General features: G+C 40.5%; 1 protein-coding gene across 1 annotated transcript in view; it reads right to left on the reverse strand.

The window, feature by feature from the left end:
• The window catches only part of ST8SIA1 (ST8 alpha-N-acetyl-neuraminide alpha-2,8-sialyltransferase 1), a 151,203-nt gene that overhangs the window by 86,247 nt on the left and 47,398 nt on the right, over positions 1-17,558 (reverse strand). The window contains exon 2 of the mRNA XM_069491128.1: positions 7,360-7,504. Coding sequence (XP_069347229.1) covers positions 7,360-7,504 — 145 coding nt within the window. The remainder of the gene's footprint in view (positions 1-7,359; positions 7,505-17,558) is intronic.

A 17,558-nucleotide genomic window follows, 5' to 3' on the forward strand; every position in this document is an offset into this window, starting at 1 on the left:
TGATTTGGGGATGGTCACCCACAGCCCTGGGATTTACCATCAAGTTGTACTTCCCTTCCGGCCCTGGCTCTGAGGTTTGGCTGTAGCCACCTGGCTTATGTCTTACTTCCAGGTTCCCACCCTGCCTCCCAGCTCATACCAAGTTCCAGTAACTGCATTTCAGTCTCTAATTTTGACCCCGGTATTGGGGACCCTCACCTTGTTCACTCGTGTCCCTACCACGATAAACGATCAGTCCACAAGCCTTTAGAAGGTGGAAGCCCTGCCTTTCTCTGGTCAGCACCTCTGGAAGCTGCCAGTTGCCAAAACCTCCAGCCTAGAGACTGGGAACTTGAAGTCAATGCTGTTTTATCTGGATCTCTGGGTATAGCTCTATCCATCCCCATTTTGATCTCTGAGTTCTGCATACTATTGGCACATCATGTTACTCCTTATTATTTTCTGGTTATTGCCAACAGTGTCCCACAAGTCTGACCATTGGCTGGACTTCCTTTTAGCCCCCACAGCTATGTCCACACCCCCATCCTCTCCCCAACCCCTCCTCCATCCTGTTAGGCAAGTCTAGCTTTAGGATCCATCTCCCATCTACCCAGAAGTTCTGAATTCTTAAGTTAATAGGGCATGGCTAGTCAGGCCATGAGTGGTAACAAGAATGTTGGGCTGTCTCACTTATCATCTAAGAATTTCAGCCAATTAACAGCAGGAAGATAGTGAATTAGAAGGAAAATAGTGAATTGATTTGAACAAGATGAAGAAACCAACAAAAGAAAAAAAAAATAAAGATATACCAGCTTTTTTTCTGCAGGAAAACACCCTGTTGTGTCACCAAACCTAAGAAGAAACTATTATATGAAACAGTAATATGTCCTGAGAAAATTGTGACTCCCATCGGACCTACCGGATGAGATTTGACTCGGTGGTAATTGGTGCATTCTTTCCAATTATTCCCAGGAAGCTAGAAGCCTGAACCATAATCAGTCTTTGTTCTAAATTTTACAGACTGTCAAGTACTTTAGAAAGATCTACACCATGCGAGATAGATCATTCCTTACATTTATTTTTCATTTTATTCTCAAACATAGAGACAACCTGCAAATTTTTATTAGAGAAAGGGTGTTAACTTTTAATTATTTCTAAATGTGAAAAACAAGTTTTACCCTTCAGCTATTCTTTTGGGCAACTCCATTGTACCACCTCATTTCTAATCATGTGTTTTCCTTTCCCTACGAAGAGAATCGATATTTGGACATCCTGTGATGATCCACACTCACCTTCTCAGTTACAGAGCAATTTGAAGAATAGTGGATATTAACCCTTCGTTCCAATACAAAATCTTAATTCACTGGAAATTAATACCTTATTTCACATTGTACTTTTAGTTTATCACGATGATTACCCAAATATAATGATGCAAATGAACAACTGGCAGAGTCTGTAGCATTCTCCATTAATATTTTATAGAAATATAATATTTCCCTAAATCCCAGATTCAAGAGATTTATTTGAATTGTTCTGTTGAAATTGATTTCACCCCTTTTCTAGTAGTGTTTTTGTTTGTGTTTTCCCCCATCCATTCCTGGCATTACCAAAATCCCAAGGAAATCTTTAAGTCCATAAATGTTTAGACAGATAATGACAGTAATATTATCATCACATGGTGTGCAGTGCATTTGTTAGGAAGCACTTTTACATCCATTAACTCATTTTAACTTTGTTTCTCATAATAATACAGAAATATGAAGACCAGGTATTAACTGCTCCAATTTGCAAATTATAAAATTCAGGGTGAAAATGGTTATATGACTTGTCTGGGACCATAAACAGTATCATAGAAAGGCCAGATCTTTAGATTCTACCCTACACAGTCCTCTAGTGTCAAAGTTCAGTCAAGAAAAAGAGGGTGAATTATTCAACAGTAGTGGAACCATGTTCTGGATTCCTATAACAAAGAAGCAATGTGCAAAGAATAATCAGGCTTCTCTCTGAGAATCTGGATTTCTCCTTTATAAAAATCAAAATAACGGAACTGCTCTTATTTCTCCTTTCAACATGGGCTACTGGAGATCTCAAAGCCAAAGGGAGACTACAGCATTGCATGGAAACCACAGTTTCAAAGGGAAACTGCAATATTGTATAGGATCCTGTAGCCTGCATATCTACACTCTATTTTTTTCTTCCCAATAGCTGCAAAAGAAATGTTTCCATTTCTTATAAAGGTATTCTTATAAGAGAAGTGAAAAACCTTAAAATGGTTTCCAGGTAACTGAGTGATAAGAATGAACAACCAATCCACTAGAACCCATGCCTTTTAAACAAGACAATCAACCAAAACCTTTGAAATCAGACAGGCCAAGTTTCACATCCCAGCCCGTCCAGCTACCAGCTCTGGAACCTTAAATAAGTTATATAACCACTCTCAGTCTTAGTTTCATCCATGAAATGGACACAATAATAACAAGCACTGAGTTGCTATAAAGATAGAGATAACACATGAAAAAAATTGAGGCAGACAGTGTAGGTCGGCTCGTGTGGTGCATTTCCCTAGAGCTGAAACACTGAACTTCCTAACCTTTCTTGCAGTTAAGACCCACCTGTGTGACTCAGTCCTGACCAGCGACAGCTAAGCAGGAGTCTGTCCAATTTTGCTTTTCTGTTTCTTCCTTCTGCCGGGATCCTGAGCCAACACTGGGAGGTTCCTTGGCCATCAGCTAAGGATGTTTGAGTAGGAAGACAGAAGCCTGACAGCTTGATGGCAATGTATAGCTATCATCCAGCCCTCAACTACCCACCCTCTAATTACTTATTGCTTGAGATAAATAAGCATCTATTTGGTTAAGCCCTAGGTCAGGTTTCTCTTACAAAGCAGCCAGACACAAGCCTAAAAACAGAGCCTAACAAAAGTCTGGCAAAGATTCACGCCCACCAAACACCATTCCCCTTAGTTGCCTTCCAGTCACAAAGGTATGTATTTGGAGAAATGATTACAATAATATTAATAAGTTAAAAAACAAACTACCAAATTGGGGAGATTATATAGTATGATCCAAATTTCGTAAGGAAGAAAAAAATTGCTGTGGGACTCAGGGATATCTAGGAGCTCCGAGAATTCTATTAAGCACATTACCGTGAAGAAAAGAAAATGTGTATGTTCATTTTCACAAGGCTATTTTGACAAACTACTTTACAGTGTCCTGCTGGGTTTCCCACAGGCCAAGGACACTGTGGGTTCAGGCCCAGAGGAGCACAACAGGGAGCCTCCGGCCAACCTGGGGAGCTGGAAATGAGTGTCCGTGTGGGGTGCACTGCTGCCTAGTGATTCTTTATGCATGGCCTTAGGTGAATATTCTGAGGACAAATGACTAGTGTAGTTTGTAATTTATATTACAATGTAAGAGAGTGGAGAGCCAACCTTGTTTTTATTGCACCAAAAGGAAATATTTCTCAGACTGTATCAGCACAGTTGTGGTTTCTAACATTCCTGATACTCCCTCACTCATTTCCAAAGAAATTTATGCTCTTCCTGAGCAATATATCTTGGGCCAAAATAGAGTTTATTCAGTAATTCCTGCAAACACTGAACCAGGCAGACTTAAAAGGGACAGTCCTCGGCTAAGCAGGAAAGAGCTAATCCCAACCCAGGGGACGCAGCCTTCTCAAAGCGGGAACACATACCGTCACACTGTATCACGCTGACCTCCGCAAACACACACACACACACACACACACACACACCCCGCATATTTTTAAAATCCTGTGTGAAGGTTAAAATTTGGCCCTTCATGTCTAATAATATTCAATGAATATTTCACCAAAGTACATTTAGAAATAGCTACATCAAAACACTCTACTTGGTTCCCTACGGTTCTAGCAAGGGCACTGCAGTGGTCCACCCAAGTGGGACATAGGAAACCTTCTTGGCAAACAGGAGTAGTTGGAAATGAATATTTATATTGAATGAGAAGCATTACACTGAGCACAAAAATGAAAAACTTCTTGTTTTTCTTCAAAAGCTCACAAGATGGTACTGACATCAGCAGATAAGAACTTTCAGAAAACTGATACGTAGATGTGTAGTTATGTAGATAACTACAATATGTGACAGAATTGAATGAATTTGATAATAAAACTGTAGGAAATTGTGAAAGGTCCAAATAGGAAGCAACTAAGTACTATATATAATAAAAGAGATTCAGTGTGGCATCTCAAAGTACAGAGCACTTCAACAGTCTCTTCCTGAAGATATACGGCCCTTATTGGGACTTGTTAACATTCCACAATGTATAGAGCATCTCCTTTCTTGTATTGCATTTTGGCAACAACAGCAAAAAACAATGGATAAAAGTAGGCAAAGGAATAATAACAATAATGATAGCTGACACGTATGGAGCATTTAGAGGAAAAGTGTAAAGGTGCCAATATATAATCTGAGTTAGAGAACGAGTGACTTGGCATTCTTTTACTGAAACTCAGGGAAAGGAGGGATGCTTTGTTCACACTGACAACACAGAACGTGGCCCACTCACCTGCATTTCTGCCTCATCTGCACATGCTACTTTCTTTCCACAGGGAACATGAATGAAGCATGTCAATTAACTAGCAATTCAGTTTGCTGATAACAACCGGAAATACTGCATTAAGAAATAAATAATATGGGCCGGGCGCGGTGGCTCACGCCTGTAATCCTAGCACTCTGGGAGGCCGGGGCAGGAGGATAGGTCGAGGTCAGAAGTTCGAGACCAGCCTGAGCAAGAGTGAGACCCTGTCTCTACTAAAAATAGAAAGAAATTAGCCGGACAACTAAAAATACATATAGAAAAAATTAGCCGGGCATGGTGGCACATGCCTGTAGTCCCAGCTACTTGAGAGGCTGAGGCAGAAGGATTGCTTGAGCCCAGGAGTCTGAGGTTGCTGTGAACTAGGCTGATGCCATGACACTCTAGCCCGGGCAACAGCGAGACTTTGTCTCAAAAAAAAATAAATAAATAAATAAATAATAATATGGTGAGAGCAGGGGGATATACACCATGTTTTCAGTGATGCAAACTGGTTTTCCAAGGTTTGTATAAATTGACTAGTCATTTGAGAGTCTCAGCAGAAAAATACATGTGTAACTTTTTTCTAAAAAAATCTACTCATTGGATTAGTTCAGCCTTTTGTTATGGCTGTGCACACACACAATAATGTAATGACTTCGGATCTCTAAGGAAAAAAAGCATTTCTCCTTCATTATTCAAGGATGGCTCCTTGGCCTTGCAACTGGAACAAAGAGGCACAGAATTCATTTGCACACACTTTACAAAGTAAATATTTCCTACCATTCTACTGCTGCAACTGACAGATAAGATAGGAGGCTAGTTTGTATTTCTTTAATCATCTCTTTTCTTTAAATCCATTTCCTAATGCAAAGTTAGAAGTCAGTTGGCATGACTGAAAGCTCTCATCTATAAAAAGCCTCTTTTAAGTTTCTTTTAAAATGTTTCTGTTTGATGAGCTGTGAAGGAAGACTGCTTCCTTATTTCTTCTTCATGTCATAGCTAGTTGGTATCAGTTTTTGTACACAGAGGAGCCTGGGGATTGCCTGGCTCAACCTCTGTTCCACCTTCTTTCCAGTTTGATAGTTAAAAATTGCCTCTCCTGGACTTCTTTGCAACTAACGTTCTGGATGCAAATTAATCTTTACCCATTAGATGCACTTGAGGGAGATATGGAAGGGGGGTAGAACTGGAATCCATCTTCTGCCACTGTTTCTGCTGGAGGCAGCTGTGGCCATGCCAACAGCAATGGCACCTGGGTTTCCTAATCCCTAGACCACAGTTAGAGCAGTAGGTTCTCAAACTCAATAATTCTAAGAGCCACCTCTTGACTCCCATGTCTTCATCCTTCCAGTGATCTTTCTAAGTGCCTAATTCCCTATATGAAATATCTTTATGGCAAAAATGTCTAGGGAAATTTCTCTACCTGGCCTAAATCCTGACTAATATGATTATATTCTTCATTTCTCAATATCATGATGCAATGTATGAATCAGCACAACCTTAACACCAAACATTTGTATAATGCTTTGCAGTTTACACGCTACATTGAAATGCATTATCTAAACTGATCTTCACCACTGTTCTGTGAGGTAGATAGGACAGGTGCTGCTCTATCCATTACACAGATGAGACAGCTGACTTTCAGAAGATTTAGGTGACTTATCCAAGGTATTTAGTTAGAGATGGAGACAAAATTCGATTCCATATTTTATGACTCTTAGTCATTTCCTTTGACACTAAGAAGCCTCCTAAGCGCAGATAACGAAGAGAGAGAGAGCACATGGGTGCTGGAGGTGAATTAAACCTCTTATTTCCTATTAAAATTTTTAAAAACTTATCCCTACACTCTAAAGCCATTAAACTAGACTAAAACACCTGCAGATGAGCTAGTAAATATGAGCTGTTTCACAGAGAGTGCAACTTTGGATCTGATAGAACCTGTACCCAAACTTTATAGGATCCCTCCTCTAAAGAGTCCTTGGCTATTAATAGAGATACATGAAAGGTTCAGCCCCACTTTCCAACTCTGACCATGAATTCTCTTTCTGTACAATCATCTGGCCAAACCAAGAGTGGCTAGAAGACAACTTGAGGAGGTCAAGATTCATTTCCCAATTTTTCCCTAATGGCAATTTCACCTAAGATCTCCCCTGCTCCTGACTCGGGTTCCCTAAAATAAAGATTTCCTTTTTTCCCCTCACTTGCTGCCTAGATATATGCTAGGAGAATGTTTTATTTCAACATTCATAAAACAAAGAAGAAAAACATTAACTAAGCAAAGCTTGATTTAGACCACTTCAGAAGTGGTCAAATTGAATTCTTTCTCTCCATATCCACCACTCCTCCACTTCACAGCAGTAATCTAACCACGGGGTTAACATGCAAGAGCTCTAAGAAGAAAACTTCCAACCATCTGGTCCCCACTCCCTGAGAGCAACATCAGTCCTAAGAAAACATTCCAGTATCACAAATCCTCCAGATCATTCCACAGCTAACCTCAAAACGCTAGAATTCCACAATTCCCTGAACGTTCTCTGCTTGCTTCCTTCAGTCACACACAACTCAAATCGGAAGGGTTAGGAAAACTGCAACTCTGCAATATCCTACTTCTCTGTAATATCCTACTTCTGCCCTTGCATCAAAACATTATGTGATTTCTTCACACACACACAATGACAGGTATAAAGAAAACATTTAACATTAAGAAGAGAAGAAAGAAGATGAAAAGTAGATCCAATGGGTTGGAGCCAACTCAATTATCCTTTTCCTACGACATCAAGAAGTTTAAGAAACTATATTGAAATGCAATAAACTCTCTACTCACCTGGGGGAAGAGAGAGTAAGTTGAATTGTCAATGGTGAATGAGTACAAAAGCTCCCCATCATACCACATGCTCTTCCCCATGGGGGAGTTCATTTTAGTCATAGCAAAGAGATGGGCGGGGTCGCAGCAGTCTTCCATTTGTTTCCTAGGAGAGAAAACACGGGGAGAAAAGAACAGCAGGTTAAGTGAGCAACAGATTCATTCACTTGTCACTCCCACAGAGACGTGCAGCCTTACCTCAGTGCGGGCTCACAGAAGCATCAGCGTCTCCAGGGTGATTAGACTACTTACTATTAATTCACTCCTCCAGCCATCCAAATGCATGACTGGAATATTTCATAATAAAAAAAAAACAATTTAAGGGAAATACATCAGCTCTCAGATGCAGCTGAAATATGTCAAAAGGCAAAAATAATCATATTATAGTTGCAAATGTACTGATTGATTCAAACATTCAGATCCAGAGAAGACGTGCAGAGCTAACTTTGGAGACTGCTGAGCTATTCAGCTGTAGCAGAAACGCATCTGTACCCTGACTCAAGTCAGGTGGTTCAGTTCAGTGAGGAGAGACTCTCCGTGAGCTGAATAAAGTAGGGAGTGTGCAGACTGGTCCCCAAAGAGGGTGCACTCCCCCAACCTGGGGACAAGACAGAGAACAACCCCTTGGAAACCGTTTTGAATAGAAACAGGAGAAAATGAATGATGTGACCTCAGACACTGGCCAAGCAACCTGCCTTCTGACTTAAATCTTGCGGCCCTTTTTGGTTCTCATTTTGTCTGGCTCCTCGGCAGTTTCTGACACCACTGGGCACTGGGATCTTTGTGAGGGTCTCTCCTCACTCCCTCAGTGTCTGAAACTCTGGTTTCCCAGGGCGCCTCACCCTTCTGGTCCAGCTTGCAGGCTACCCTGCCGCTCACCTGTCACTGGTCTATGGGGCAATATTTATATGCGCCTCCAGTTAATCTGTCAGAAGCCAAATCCGTTTGTTTACTCATTGAGCTTTCATGAGGAACAGAGCATATTCCCTGCTTCCCCCTCTAGAAAGATGAATGACATGAACGGCCGACATAAACCACGGCTGAATGGTGACCCCACACAGAGGTGCCTGCTTGGACGTCTCTAGCCACACACGGTTCAGAAGCTCAGAGCTGAGAGGGGACGGTGGGGTGTCACCGGGTTTCAAGTCCTGGCTCTGCCCCTGACTCACTCCACTACTGGGTGAAGTGTCTGGGCCGAACCACCCTCGGGGAATTTTAAAGCTCACAGTAAAAGTTCAATACGTGTGAGGTGTTGTCCTCATTATTATCACACAGTCCCAGCCTCGCTGTTGACATGGGTACAACTGGTCAGCGAGGTGGCGGCTGCAGAGGCCCGGTGGCCAGGGGAGGCCTCCTCAGCCCCGGTGGAGGTGCCCGTCCGGCCATGCTCATTAGGTTAATAAATGTTTTCTTAATTATCGAGAAATGTGTGTTAGATGGTGTGGAATCAAATTCGCATCTGTCGACAACCTCACCGTGCGCAGGGCAGTCATACCTTTAGTCGGGGAAACCAAATACTCCACAGAAAATCGGAAGTGTCACGCGCACACAAATATTTTAAAAATCCAAGAGTTGTAGCAAATTCACAGTGATCGTATCACCATTGGCAACACAGGAGTGGTTTTTCTATCACAAACTTTCCAGCTTTTCCCTCCATCCAGAATGCCTCCCCACCGTCCTTCTGCCATGTCCATCTCCAGAGGGTGGCCAAAAAGGGACCACACTGCGAAAACGTGCATGAGCAGCCCCCATGCCTAAGAGGGGCCCCCACTAGCTCACCAGCTGTACTGGCTACTGGCTACGGCGGCAGCAGCAAAAACAGCGGTACCAGGACTGCCACCGGGAGCAGTAGTGGTCACAGTGGCAGTGGCAGTAACAATTTTTACTGAGTTCTTACCTAACACTGTGCTAGATTCTTAGGATATAAAATTGAACAAAAAACCAGATCTGCCTTCAGAGAACACGATCAAGACAAGGGCAACCAACAGGCAAGTTACTACTGTGTGTGCAGGGACATGGGACCAGAGCCACAACAGAAATGTACACAGATAGGTTGCTCGAAAAAAGGAGGACATTAAGTCACGCCTGGGGTTCCAGGCAGGGTTTCCTGCTCTGAGATTTGCAGCCTGAGAGGAGGGGCAGGATGAAGCAGGGGGGCAAGTCTTCTCAGACAGGGAAGCTGCCACAGAGGTAGGAAACAATGAGTTGCATCCTTTTATCAGAATGGGCAACCTGAATGTTAAGTCTGTGATCGCTAAGAAACTGTCAATGGCATAACTAACTTCACCTCCATCCAACCTTCAAGTGATTCTGGAGGGAAGATATATACCAGCTTTTAGAATTTGTATCAGATTTTGTTCCCACCCCCTTTCTCATGCTTTGCACTGATGCTGTTTATTATTTGCTTTGTGTGTGGTGGGGAGTAGACAGTAAATCACAGAATCAAAAAAAAAAAAAAGGAAATCCTTTTTTTTAAATTCAAGTTTAAATCGACAGATCATTAAGTTTTAGATGAGTATGAGTTGAGGAGTGGAATTAAAATCTAAATGCATTTTATTTGAATTCAAGCTGCAGCAGTCATCATAGCTGATGATGCTGTGTTGCATCATGAGGGTAAAATATTTGTGAAGCCTGGGAGCCACTTGCTAAAATGTCACTCAGGTTCTCATCCCTCCTGTGGAAGCCATACAGATTAATTAAGCCAAGAAGCCTTCATTTGCAGATCGTGCCTACATATCAGGAAGACTGAGATTCTAAGGAAAATAAACAGGCAAATAAGGGTGAAAATCCAACCACTCAGTAGATAATACCCAGGATCAGAACAAAACTCATTGAGACTCTTTCAGATGCCATTTCAACACTTTGGTCAGCAGATAAGAAGGTCGGGAGGCTGCCACTCCAGTGATGGACAAGAATGACTTCCAAGGAATGACTGAACTTGAGACAGGAGGGGTGGACAAGAATCCTACCTCGGTCTCAGTATTTGGCCAAAATATGCTGTTACGGTTCAGCTTTAGACTCAGCTTTTGGAAAGCTGAATAATCAGGTAAACAAACATTTAAATCTATGTCATTCCTGGAATCCCTGAACATGTGTGTGACAAATGATTATGTCATTGTGCACATTACCATCATACCTAAACAGGGTATCAGTGTGGGCAGCACAAACAGGGAACATCATCAGAGTTTAACATTTCTAACTGAATATGCAATTTAAAATTCTGATAAGCAATCTAGAAGTAAACAGAGTGAAAATCTCTTTATATGCTTTATATGTTGAAATTCTATCAGTCAGGTGAAATATAAGAAAATATTTAATATTCCAAGAGGAAAATGTTGCGATAATAAATTTATTATAAAAGCTATTGATTTAATGTGCAAAAAGTATGAAGAATTATTGAATACCTAGAAGAGAAAGTTGTCAGCTAAAGGAAATATTAAGATAGGAAAAATACTACATCGTTTTTCTGCCAATGAATATTTATAAAATTTTAAGTAATATAAGGCAGAATAACAGGTGAGATTAAAATAATTCAAATCTTCATAGATTTGATGTACCAGCATGTAAAAGATTAAGCAAAACCTTTAAGAATTATATTTAATTTTCATGTTTTAAATTCCATTTAGGCAATGAGTTTTTCAGGGAAAGTAATGCCCTAGATAGGAACTCTTTATAACTTATTATGAGGAATTAATAATTAAATGTCAAACTGCTCCCCCCCAAAATTCCATGAGAAATAAATACTCTTAAAACAATAACCAGGAGAAATCATCTTTGATCCAATCATAATAGAGAATTCCTCATATCCCTCTACCCTACTTTATTCTTCTCTATAGCACTTAACAGTATATGCCATATATTTAATTTTTTAATTCTTTTATTTATTTTAATTTCAAAATATAAAGGGGCTACAAATGTTTTTGGTTATATGGATGGCTTTCATAATGTTTGAGTCAGGCTGTCAGTGTGCCCATCACACAGATAGTGTTCATTGTGCTCATTAGGTAGGTTTTTGTCCCTAACTAATGGGCATTTGCTCTGCCCCCCTGCCCCCCACTTGATTTCCATTGAGTTTTACTTCCCTCTGTGCACTTGTGTGCTCATCAATTAGTTCCAGTTTAATAATGAGTACATGTGGTGTTTGTTTTTCCAATCTTGAGATACTTCATTTAGCAGAATGGTCTCCAGCTCCATCCAAATTGTTGCAAAAGGCATTAATTCATCCTTTTTATGGCTGAGTAGTACTCCATGATAAACATACACCACATTTTATTAATCCACTCATAAATTGATGGGCACTTGGGTTCATTCCACATCTTTGCAATTGTGAATTGTGCTGCAATGAACATTCTAGTGCAGGAGTCTTTTTGATAAATGAAAATGACTTCTTTTCCTTTGGGTAGATACCCAGTAGTGGGATTGCTGGATGGAAGGGTAGGTTTACTTTTAGTTCTCTGAGGAATCTCCATGCTGTTTTCCATAGGGGTTGCACTAATTTGCAGTCACATGAACAGTGTATAAGCATTCCTTTCTCTCTGTATGCAAGCCAGCATCTATTGTTTTTGGGCTTTTAAAAAAAGCCATTAAAAGCTCTTCTCACTGGAGTTAGGTAATATCTCATTGTGGTTTTGATTTGCATTTCCCTGGTGATTAGAGATGTTGAGCATTTTTTGATATATTTATTGGCCATTTGTCTATCTTCCTTTGAAAAGCTTCTGTTCATGTCTTTTGCCTACATTTTAATGGGGTTGTCTTTTTTTTTTTTTTCCTTGCTGATTTGCTGAGTTGTTTGTAGATTCTGGTTATTTGCCCTTTATCGGCTGTATAGCTTGCAAATATTTTCTCTATATGCTATGTATTTAATTTATAATTTTGTTTATTGTCTGTATCCCCAAGCCCCAGAATGTAAATTCCATAAAAAGAGGGACTTTTCTCTTCTGCTCACTGCTGTATCCTCATCTCCTGAAATGGTGGCTGCTACAGGGAAATGTTGCTTAATGAATATTGATTGAATGAATAAGTAACAAATAGGAAGAAAAGAAGACAATGTTAGAGAAACAAGAGAATCTCAATGTGCATTTTGTTTCCATAATCAAAATTCAAATTTAAAAAGTCAATTCCTTATAGTTTTCATCTATGGAGACTAAATACAAAAGCTTGCCAAAATAATCACTATAGACTGGCAAACATTTTCAGTAGTAGATGATTCCAGGATTTTTTATATTTGCTGAGCAGTAAATCCCAAGTTCCTTAGACTGTGCACTAAACGTTAGTCCAGTTAAAGTAAGCATGTCTTTAGGATAGCAGCCATGTAGCACAGGGATCACAGGAACAATCCAGAAGCTGAGGGTACTTTTAAATTATTTTTCCTTCACCATAATGTCAAACTTTCAAAATTTGACTTTTGAAAGGTTTTATAAGGTTTCAAATTTAATCTTGTCTCCCCAAAGTTCTTTCTATTCTAGTGATATCTGACTTCAGTCAATTATTGATTTTAACATTTGGCTTTTGGCCAAAATGCGTATCTAATGTCTTTCCTCCAGACAGCTAAATCAATAGTCCTTATTGTAAACTGTCCTGAGCTGAGTTTCTAAAATTCCTTTTAAATTATTATATGTTGGCCCCTTGGGCTAATGTCACAGAGCCTCAGATTCATGGCTGAAAACCATGACCTGAGACCATATATAATGTGCCAAGTCTCAACATCATGGGATGGTTCTGAAATTTAGATAATATGTATACATAAAGCACTTAGCACATTATATGGTCTCAGTAAGTATTAATTTCATTCCCCTTCTTAATAGAGACCATACAACTCTGTTTGCTACACAAAATACTAACTTATAACTGTTTTCTGGGCAATCATTTTTAATAATTCCCCCTTCTATTTTCAAGCATGTCCCTATTTGGATGACAAATTATATGTTCACCGTATTAAGACTAGAAGCTAAAAGATTGGCATCCAATAAAAGAGGGCTTTTCTTTAAGTGAAGAATCTGGTGGCCTACAGAGAAATCAGGGAAATTCTTATTCTAAAAACTAACTGGCAAATCTCACAGAGATTATAGAAGAGATGGTTTGGGCTGTCATAAAGTTATGTTTTCCCTTGACTTAAAGAAATCTTTGTCTTAAATTATCAATTTTGAAACAACTTTAAAAGTTAAAAGTTGCTGCTGGCTGAAGGCCCAGACAAACATTCTACATGATGTAGAGCAAAAAGGGCAGAAGTTACTCCGAAGAATTTCAATGAACACTTATTTTCAGCCTCCCTACTTCTGCTTACTGGTTTATGTAGCTAGAAAGATTCTAATCTTATGCTCTGAGAATTGAGCAGCAAGGCTTTGCCCGTGGTGGGAGAGTGAACGCAAGTGGTGACAGCAATGTCTCTGGGCAAAGACAATACCTTCTTTTCCCTGCAGAATGGCTCCTACAATGGCTTATCCATCATTGCCTAAAAGATCCGAAATACACACTCACTTTAGGGAAGAGATTTGTATCAACTTATTTTTCCATCAAAATCTCTTGAATTGTATAAAGGAGAAATACTTTCATTAGACTATTGCTTAAAAGAATGTGTTCTACAGATATAATAAAATGTCTTTCCAAACATTAATCTTCTGGATAATTTGCCAATACGGAGAAAAAGCAGCTCTTATCCACTACTTAAGATGGCAAGTAATCTCGTATTTAGTAGCATTTCATTCTTCACACTTGAAATGACTGCATAATAAAAGAAATGTGCTCCAAAGAAAGGTAGATTAGTGCCATGCATAATTTGCATTTTTCTAGGCAGAGCCAGAGGAATATTTGTAACACAAATATTTCAATGATGATCTATTTTTCCCAACATATATTTGTTCTGTAATTTATTGAACATGTACTTATGATTATTTGAATTAAAAATATAAGTTTTTTTCCAGGAAAGATTTCAATCAATGCTTATCTTCAGTCTTCCTACTTACGCTTACTGGTCTATATAGCTAGAAAGAGTCTAATACTATTCTTTGAGAATCACCCATTTGCTATTTTGGTAGCGAGAAGTGACTGAGTTCCTCTGGAGAGCACTCATTCAGTCTGTCAATCAACAAACATTTATTGAGCAATTTCTACGTGCCCAATGCTGTTCTAGGCACTGAGGACAGAGTAGGGAATAAAACAGGGGAGAGGGGGAGGGGGACCCCTTGCCATCCTAAATTCTAATGGAGGAATCAGATAAACAAGATAAAGAAGTTACTTGGGTGAGCTGAGAGAGATGCAATTTTTAACAGGGGGGCTAAGAAAGTCCTCACTGGGTAGTGACATCTGAGTAAAGACCAGAAGGAGGTGGGAAGTAAGCTATGTGACTATCTGGGAGAAGAGTGTAGGGGAGTGAAAACTCTGCCTGTTCCCTCTTAGGATCCCAGCTGTGTCTGAGAATTAAATTGACATAAGATGGATTAACAGGAGAAAAGGATACAAACGTATTTAATGTAAGTTTGACATAACATGGGAGCCCTCATAAGAAAATGAAGACTATCAAAGAATTGGCAAAACCTACACACTTTTGTATTAGGTTGAACAAAGAGGCAATCCTGGAAAAGTAACTAAATTATGTGGCGAGGTTAAAGGAAGGTAAGAATTATTTTAACAAGGTCTGCTTGTAAAGAATTCTCTCAGCTGTGATCCTCCAACAAAGAATGTTTCTTTTCTCCTGATACATGGAGGGCAACTTTCACACGGGAGTTTTTAATCTCCTATTTTTCAAGAAGAAAAAGGGAAAATTAGAGTGCCCTTCTTGCATCTGCTGTTTTTCGAGTGCCTTTAGCTGGAAGTAATCCTCATGTCAAAGTGGCATGCTCGGGGGTGGGACATTCTGCCACCCTTCAGGAGCGTCCCAAGGTAAAGCAAACAGCCAGTGCAGAGGCCTTAAGGGGTAGCAAGCCTGGTAAGGACATGAAGGACATCAAGGAAACCAGTGAAGCCAGACAAAGTGAGCACCGGATGGGTGTGTTGGAAGAGGCTCACGTAGAGTTGGGCGCATGTGGCTCTTCCTCTGAGTGAAAAGAGAAGAATCTGCCCTCACCACCAACCTTCTGTGGCATCATCTACCGACCCTGACGAATAAATCCAACTCCAAAATCATAGCGTGACCTTTGGATTTTGCAGAAACTTCATAAAATCTCCCAGTGGGTTTCTGTCTCTCCCCGGACACATTTCTAACATTTCCTCTAACCGTCCACCCGAGCCCCCTCTCTCTCCCTCCTCTCTCTCTCTTAACCTCCAGTCGACTCTCCAATTTTGATTCCCCTTGTAATCAATCAATACCATACTTAGGTATGAGAAAACCCACTATACAAACTCTTTTTTGTCGTCGTATCTTTCCCTCCCCTTTGGAGAATGGAAGCATTTGAAAAATAAAAAAAAAAATTCTGTTACACGTTTAATCTTTATGAATACGATCACTTCTCTTAGTCCATTAACAGCATCACACCAAAGCAGCTAAGTGGATACACCCCGAACCTGGATAGTACGCTTCCAGTGTTCTGAAACGTCACCCATGGGCTTGGAGGGATGTGACAGATTCACTTCTGAAGGCTTGGGCAGGAGCGTAGGGCGAGGCAGGTGCATCCACTAAGAGAGACACAGCAGTGGGGCCGTCGTTGACAGAACAGCTATAATACAGTCCAGATCAGAAGTGCCAGTCCTCGCGTAAGCCCCTATACTCCACTGGGTTTTAGACCACCGCCCAAGTGGCAGAAGCTCCAAACTGCAGGCACTGATTTATAACTGAGCTGCTACTCCAACACACAAGTTTGTACAGAAGGGCAGGATGCAGCAGGGATGTTTTTATCGAGTCATACTCCATCATGCTCCTGAATAGCACTGGGGAGGCCACACATTATCTAGTAGATAAAAGAACTCTTTTCAGAGACACCTTTTCATTCATGTTCTACTAACACACAGGTCTGAGATTATGTCTGTGCAACATGGGCAGAAGTTAGTGAAAGGCAAAGCAAATGAAGAGGAGGAAAAAGAGACAGAAACAGCATTACAAATTCCCAAATTATATAGATTTTTTCTAAGCTAGGAAAGTGAACCAGCAAACATTAGGAGGACCAGGGAGGTGGCATATTTTAGAGGGTGAAGTCCTGCAGTCAAGCTCCTTGGACTCAACCCAGCTGCACTGCCAGCTAGACGCAGGACAGTCGCATTTGTCCTGAAATTTTTCCAGACCATGATTGTCTCTTTCATGATTCGTGGCACACATTCACGGTATTTTGGTGGAGTAATACTCAAAATTATTTTCTGAAAAAAAATTTTGGCTTTGTGCTCTGACCCATTTTCACAGGATGGAATTCTGTATAAACACAAGTCAGAGATTCTTAATTTTCTTTGCAGAATATCAACTGTGCCACCTGCTTGTCTAAAACATACGAGTCTCTCTTTATTCAGCAGGGAATATCAACATTTCAGGTTGTCAACAGCCCTTAATTGATTGGCATCTAGTTCCCAATAAATATGTGGTTAAAGGAATTAGAATAGGTATTTGGGAGAGACAAAGAGATATGTTAGCTAAATTTTCTTCCAGGAGCTAGTATTTATATCTGTGATATTGTGAAATAGATATTCAACCCCGTTTCCTGGCATACAACTCCTAAAATCCTTAGAAATTCCACAGTGATGTCTTTTGTATGCTAATGAGTTGAGTGGTGGCTGGCAGCCACTAGGCGGCTTCAGGATGGATGGGAGCTGGTCACCAGAAAGACCAAGGTAGGATTAGGGGGTTGTGACTTGCAGCCCACTCTGCAACCTCAGGGGAGGGAAAGGGGGTTGAAGATTAAGTTATCACCAATGATGTAATCCATCATGCCTATGTAATGAAGCCTCCATAAAAACCCAAAGGGACAGGGTTCAGAGGGCTTCCAGATAGCTGAGCACATGGAGGTTCCTGGAGGGTGGTATGCCCGGGGAGGGCGTGGAAGCTCTGCCCCACTTCCCCATACCTTGTCCTGTGCATCTCTTTGTAAAATCCTTTATAACAAACTGGTAAATGTAAGTAAGTATTTCTCTGATTTCTGTGAGCTGCTCTAGCAAATTAATCAAACCCAAGGAGGGGCTGATGGGATCCCCAATTTATATCCAGTAGGTCAGAGACACAGTGAAACAACCTGGAGCCTGCG

This window comes from Eulemur rufifrons, chromosome 16, assembly GCF_041146395.1.
Source record: "Eulemur rufifrons isolate Redbay chromosome 16, OSU_ERuf_1, whole genome shotgun sequence".
In the NCBI taxonomy this organism is placed as follows: Eukaryota; Metazoa; Chordata; class Mammalia; order Primates; family Lemuridae; genus Eulemur; species Eulemur rufifrons.